General features: G+C 28.1%; 2 protein-coding genes across 2 annotated transcripts; both read left to right on the top strand.

Moving 5' to 3' along the window:
• Positions 1-882: 882 nt before the first annotated feature.
• On the top strand, positions 883-3,185 carry LOC112684990 (the record flags this gene model as incomplete). The annotated part of the gene is made up of 3 exons (XM_025556738.1): positions 883-1,745; positions 1,913-2,638; positions 3,057-3,185. Coding segments are annotated over 3 exons (1,718 nt in total), but the record flags the coding sequence as incomplete, so codon positions are not given.
• A 1,204-nt stretch (positions 3,186-4,389) lies between these two features.
• LOC112684979 lies at positions 4,390-5,685 on the top strand. The gene is given in 3 exon segments (XM_025556727.1): positions 4,390-4,400; positions 4,469-4,543; positions 5,587-5,685. Coding segments are annotated over 3 exon segments (168 nt in total). The 3' UTR covers positions 5,669-5,685.
• The last annotated feature ends 1,104 nt before the right edge of the window (positions 5,686-6,789 follow it).

Raw genomic sequence — 6,789 nt, 5'->3', positions numbered from 1 at the left:
TTTTTCATATAATACGCGTAGGGCAATATGTCTGCGTGTATACACGGTATAATATTCGTACGATCGTCGACCGAGGAGGGAGACCCGCCGTGTGATGTGGAGGGTTTGGTTGTCGTCTAGATCATCGTCACCAACCACTTACCGTAAACATGTCTCGAGCCAAATATAACAATGTTACGAAAACTATGTAGTCACAAATATATTATGTATACACCCATATGTAAAAAGAAAGAAATAAAGAAACGTATTATATATACGAGTACGCAAATGTGGAACGTTATCATGAAAAATCAACGAGCGAACGATAACCGCCGTATTGTGCATCGATCAATTTGGGTTATCGAGGTATGTAAAAGAGTAATTTGAATAGGTTTAAAAGAAAAAGTTTAACTCGTCAGAGATAATAATCGTTCCGTATCGTTGTCGTCGTCGTGGCTCCGATCGTTTTAATGGTTTAAAATTTTTTCCAGGCGGCTTTTTTTTTTTATATATATTCGTTGTACCGAGTAAATATTTATTGTTCACTCAATATATATCACTCATAATCGGAGCGATATTTATTTTTTATAACCGCAGCCGGATCGTGCGCTAGGGTCGACACGCTTACTCTAAAATAAAGCACAAACTTAAAATAAGTCCCAATCGACCATTATACCTTGTATACATTTGTTTGCGTTAAAAACCGGATATTCGATTTCCGCTTCGTACCACGTAGACGTATCAACGCGGACTTCATACTTGTGAAACGGCTGACGTTCTTGTGTGCTGCACAGCGTATCGTCACTGTTATTACTTTATTTCGTACGTCTGTGACAACAAAAAAATTCGACTGATATCTGAAGTTTATTGCTCATTTAAATTTAAAACTTTTGGGTAAACAAGATATAAGGCAACAACTTTCAAATGCATTTAGGCTTAGTATACAAAAACATAATGAAACTGTAACTAACAACCGTTATATTTTATCTAAAATTATTGATTGTATTAAATTTTGTGGTGCATTTGAACTTGCTTTTCGATGGCATAATGAGAAGTCAGATTCTGAAAATCCAGGAATATTTCGCGGACTTATTAATTTTAGTTCTGAATTGGATAACACTTTAAAATTACACCTCGAACAGTCTACAGTATTTAAAGGCCTTTCTAAAATAATTCAAAATGAAATGTTGGAATGTATGCTATTCGTTATTCGACAAAATATTAAAAACGAAATAAAAAACGCTGATTTCTTTTCTGTTATATCTGACGAAACGACAGATGTATCAGCACAATTTCAAATGTCGATAATATTTCGTTATATTTTATCCAATGGTACGCCAGTTGAGAGATTTTGGGGCTTTTTTAATCCATCTGGACATGATGCAAAGTCACTATCAAAGTGTATAAAATATAACTTAAAAGAAGTAACAGAAAACCACGACAAATTAATCTCGCAAAGTTATGACGGAGCTGCTGTGATGAGTGGTCGACTTTCCGGGGTTCAAAAACTCATAAAAGATGAATATAAAAATGCACATTTTGTTCATTGTTATGCCCACCAGTTAAATTTAATCTTAAGTCAAGCTACAATGCACAACCGTGATGTAAGAATTTTTTTTTCCAACTTGACTGATGTAACTAATTTTTTTTCTAATTCTCCGCAAAGAGTTACCATTTTGGAAAAGTTGTTAACCATAGAATCCCTCGATCATCAAATACAAGATGGAACTTCAAAAGCCGTATTGTTAATACTGTACACGAAAATCGTGAGTTATTAATAGAATGTATGGAAGAGATCGAAAATACATTTAATCAAAATATTGTAATTAATCAGGCGTGCGCTATACGTAGAATGTTAAATGATGAAAAATTTATATTTTGGTTAGATGTTTTTCATTGTTTAATGCCACATGTAGATATATTATATAACCAGTTGCAAAAACGGAAAATCGACTCTATCGAAGTGAAAAATGCCGTTTCTCGATTTGAAGAAAATATTCAAAAAGAAAGACGAAATTTCGATAATTTTCAAAATGAAATGCCAGGTGAAGTAACTCAATGTAGACAAAAAAGAAAACGTGATGATGATACACTACTTTCTAGAATTTGTGTTGCAAAAGAAGTCTGTGATATTCTTATTGTCTGTGTTAAAGATAGGTTCGAATATAAAGCTCATTTAAACGCGTCTCTATTATTTATGTCCACTGAATTTCCTTTGTATGAAAAAAGTTTTCCACAAACATATGTTGATGAAACAATTGAAGCTTACCCTTTTTTAAATAAAAGGAAGCTTCAAACTGAATTGGAACTTATATATAAACGAACAGATTTTCGTAGCGTAATAGGTGCTGTTAATTTACTACAGTTTATTATTGATAACAACTTGGAACAAATATTTTCAGAAACATTTAAACTTATACGTATTATAGCAACAATACCTATGACATCTGCAGAAGCAGAAAGATCGTTTTCGACATTGAAGAGGATAAAAACATTTCTTCGAAATAGTATGGCAGAAGAGCGATTAACAGCATTAGCGATGTTATCAATTGAAAAGAAAATGGTGAACCAAATATCAAATTTTAATGAAGAATTCATCAAAGTATTCATGAAGAAAAAAGACAGACGGATCGATTTGGAATTCAAAAATATAACTACTGTATAATATTGTGTTAATTGTTAAAAGTACTTACAACTTATAATTATATTATAACGGCATAATAATTATATTCAATATTTATTTTTAAACCATAATTTTTTTTTTAATTATTTGTTTTGCAAGATACTTTATAAGAGTATAAGGTTTTGGTAAAAATTTTTATTTCATTTAAAAAATCAACAGGAATTGATGGTAAGTTCAAAGTTTTCATAGTGGAAAAAGAAGGAAATATTTGTGCCCTACCTTCAACGAACCCCACGAGCCGCCACTGTTAACAATCGTATGAAAATAACTCGTATACAATTTTCTTGATATAAACTATATTATTACTTGGCTATATAATTAAAACGCCAGAGTAATACAATGAACCATTTTACAAACTTGTCTTACGGGCAACGTTTTATTTGAATTCCTTAAGAAAACATGTAAAATGATGGTTTTGGAGACCCTACGTGACGACAAAAACAAGTACTGTATGACGGGATTCAAAACCCTACGTGGCATTATATTCAAAACTGAATTTTTTGTCTTAGCACTTAACCTGTAAATGTTATTATTTAATTGGGTAAATTGAAACGTTTCATGTTCTTTGTTTTTCATCATGACATCATTATTCATTAATCATCCTTACATATTTTGTTCCGAAAAAATATTTTATTGATAGTCTATCGTCCATAAGTATTAAATATTTAAATATATAGGTAACCATATTTTTTTAAGTATTATGAAGTGGGCAAATTTAATCAGTTGCCTCACCCTTTCAAAAGTTGAAATGACGCCCCTGCGTACGGGCCCCGGGGCTCTAGCCTTCCCTACCCCATCCTCTCGCCGGCCCTACCTATTCCGTTCACTTTTACATCGTTAATTAATATACATATCAGTGTATTATTTCTTATGTGTGAATTACACTCGCATTGTACAAATTACCTGTATGTTTTGTAATTATTTTGCATAGGTATTAGGTAGGTAAATTTACGTAAATAATTGTTTAGTTAATATTTGTGATATTATATGATCCGAGTGAATCGATAATCCTACGAAAACATGAAATTTCGTTCGGGCATTAATACGTCTGACATGATGAGTAAAATATTTTAATAATCCATGATCGTCGTTCATTTAAAAATTATTCTTATTAAAAACTGATAATTTGATAATAGATCAAGTGATAACAGTTAACATGTTACAGAACATTATTGTTTCTCCTATTACTCTATTACTCGTTTTGTGGAGTCTATATTCAATTTACTCGTAAACTTTAAATGCATTTCTGTTTAATAATATAAATCGTTTTAATTAGCATAATGATTCTCAACCTCATTGAACTGAACTATGCTAGCAGCTGTATTTTAATAGCATGCAGTACTAACAAAGGTGGAACTAGGAATTTTTACGCCCTGGGAAAATGTTAAAATTACGCCCTATCAGACCAATGATCAAGTACTTTTGTCGAGAATTTTTTTCTAACAATGAATATACAATCGTACTTATTGTGTTTTAAACTTATATCAGTATTTAACAAAGTTAAAACTATCTAATTAATTGTTAATAATTACAAAAATTACACCCTCTAAAATTTTACGCCCAGGGATGAATATCCGTCTTCCACTCCCTAGTTCCGCCTCTAAGTACTAATACATCTCCTAGTGGTTGGTATAAAATGAAAGGTTAAATTTTATTTATATGCTATGAAATGTTTAACGCTTATATGTTTTAGGTATTATATAGCTGCGTAAAGAAAAAAATGTGCAATGGTGGTCCAGTTTAAGAAAAGTTTGAAATCCCTGTCAAACTGATACAAACAAATTGGTTAAAATGTGTACCTGAAAGTAATATTTAAGAAGGACAGGAGGTAGAGTTAAAACCCGGTTCAGAATATCTCGACTGGCTTTAGAAACTTAATACGTAAAAATGTATTAAATTATAGAAGTATGCTTTTTATTTTTTTAAATATCCAAGCAAAATTTATACTATGAAAAGATAAACCTGTTTAGTGTCCAACATACTGAGAGTACAAACTTTAAACGGTTATTAAATTAATTTTTTATTTTAAATACATTTCATTAAAATCATTTATTTAATTCTACCTATACTTAAACATTCCAACTATTATTTAATATATTTTAATTAAAGCTATTATATAAATGTAATTTACGTTAAATATTAATTGAACCTTATATTATTTAGAACGTATCTTGCTCAATTTATATCATAATGACAAAATTAATTCTTAATAGTAACTTTGTTGGTAATAAGCCTTTTTGTTTTTGTTAAAATTCTTGTTTTTGTTAGAATTTTTATACTAATAAGTATAATATAATATACTACCATTAAAAAACAAATTTTAAATATTACAATTAAATACAATTTACTTATATAAGAATATAGTTTAGCTAAATAAAATGCCATTTGCTTAAAAATAACCTAAAATTTAATGTATACTTGTTTACATCATTCATTCACTATTTATTTATTTATTTATTTGGACAAACATAAGCCCAATAAATTATATATATGGTCAATTTAGCATACATTTTTTTTAAGTAATTACTATACACTAATAAAATTAGGTAATACTTTTTTAAATATACATTAACATCAATGTAAATATATATAAATATGATCAATATTAAGAATTATCAGGTTCTAGGTAATATCTTGTACATATTATTTTATTTAATTATTTAAATATATAATAAACATATCAACAGTTGCACATGAAAATAAATCAATATTAAATATATTAATTATTCCATACCTCTGTTCATAAGAGAACTTTGACCACAACTCATGAATTAGAATAGTAGATTAAGAGTGTTAAATTTTCTTGTTACGCGATTAGGAACCAGAATTAAAATTGGATGATAGTTAGTAGTGAATTGTCCTCTTTATAATGATTATATAATTTTTGTTTTAGGCAGACCAAAATCACTGGAAATTTGATTCAGATTTAAAGCGCAATACTGGCTTAGAATACAAAAATTAAGAATAAGAAAAAATAACTTTTTGAATAAGTTAAAAAAGTTTTAGATTATGTATATGTATAAGTAGTGATCATAATGTCTGTTTTGTATTTTTAAAAATCAAATTGAATTTTGCATTATAAATTCTAAAAAAAAAAACAAACAAAATATAAGTATTTTATTGCAATAATATTTGTTAATTGTAAATTGGTATTAACATGAAATGGCTCAATAAAGAGAGAATTAATGAGAAATTGTAGTGACAGGTAAAACTCTTAGAGTAACTCTGGAGTAGTATGGTCAAATGAAGAAGTAAATTGGTATATATCGAACGTAGATAGGTTAAATTATAAATTTGAGTACTTTTTTTTTCTATCTCAAAGTAACTTCTAAATTAAAAACACTTATTTTTAAAAATTAATGGTTAGTAGTATTCTAACAATATATATTTCTAAAAATGTAATTAAAATTTTAAGTTAATAATTAACAAATTGTAACTAGTAATTTTAGAAATAAGTGTAATAATCAAAATTTAAATTATCTGGTACTAAAAATGTATTAAATATTATGAAATCACTAAAATAAAGTCTAAGAATATTTTTATGACTTACTTCCATTAACCAGTACTGTATATTTGATGTATCTAATCATTAGATAATTATTAGTCCAATCTAAAAATGTAGTTGGTAAAAAGTGGTTTTTTTTTCACTGCATTCTATCATGTTGTATAAATTAAAATCTATAATTTCCACTATAGCAATTTGATCAATCATCTTATTCACATACTTCTGTGTGTAGCCCATCATTAACTTTGGATCTGATCATATGATTTTTATGAAAATAAAACTCACCCAGATTACAGTACCTACAGACTTGTTTTTTCAGTATAACACTAAATATTATTTGTCAATATGTGCCTTAAACGTAATTATATTTATAATTTTTATTATTTTTAACTTGTTTCTTCTTTAACAATTAAATTAAACCAAATCATATTGAAGAATACAATATTTAAATTGTCAATGAAGAAGGACTGAATTGGAATAAATCTTATCGGTATGATGGTAAATGTGTTAAAAACTTTATAATAAATTGAGTTATTTGTAACATAATGAAATTAACATAGTTCTAACTTCTAAGGTATACAGATTTACATAAAGCTATTAAAATAAATTCACTTGTAATGTG

Source organism: Sipha flava, unplaced genomic scaffold, assembly GCF_003268045.1.
Source record: "Sipha flava isolate LNK unplaced genomic scaffold, YSA_version1 106_pilon_pilon, whole genome shotgun sequence".
Taxonomy (NCBI): domain Eukaryota; kingdom Metazoa; phylum Arthropoda; class Insecta; order Hemiptera; family Aphididae; genus Sipha; species Sipha flava.
Note: the sequence above shows the minus strand (reverse complement) of the source record. Positions and strands in the feature narration are given on the sequence as shown.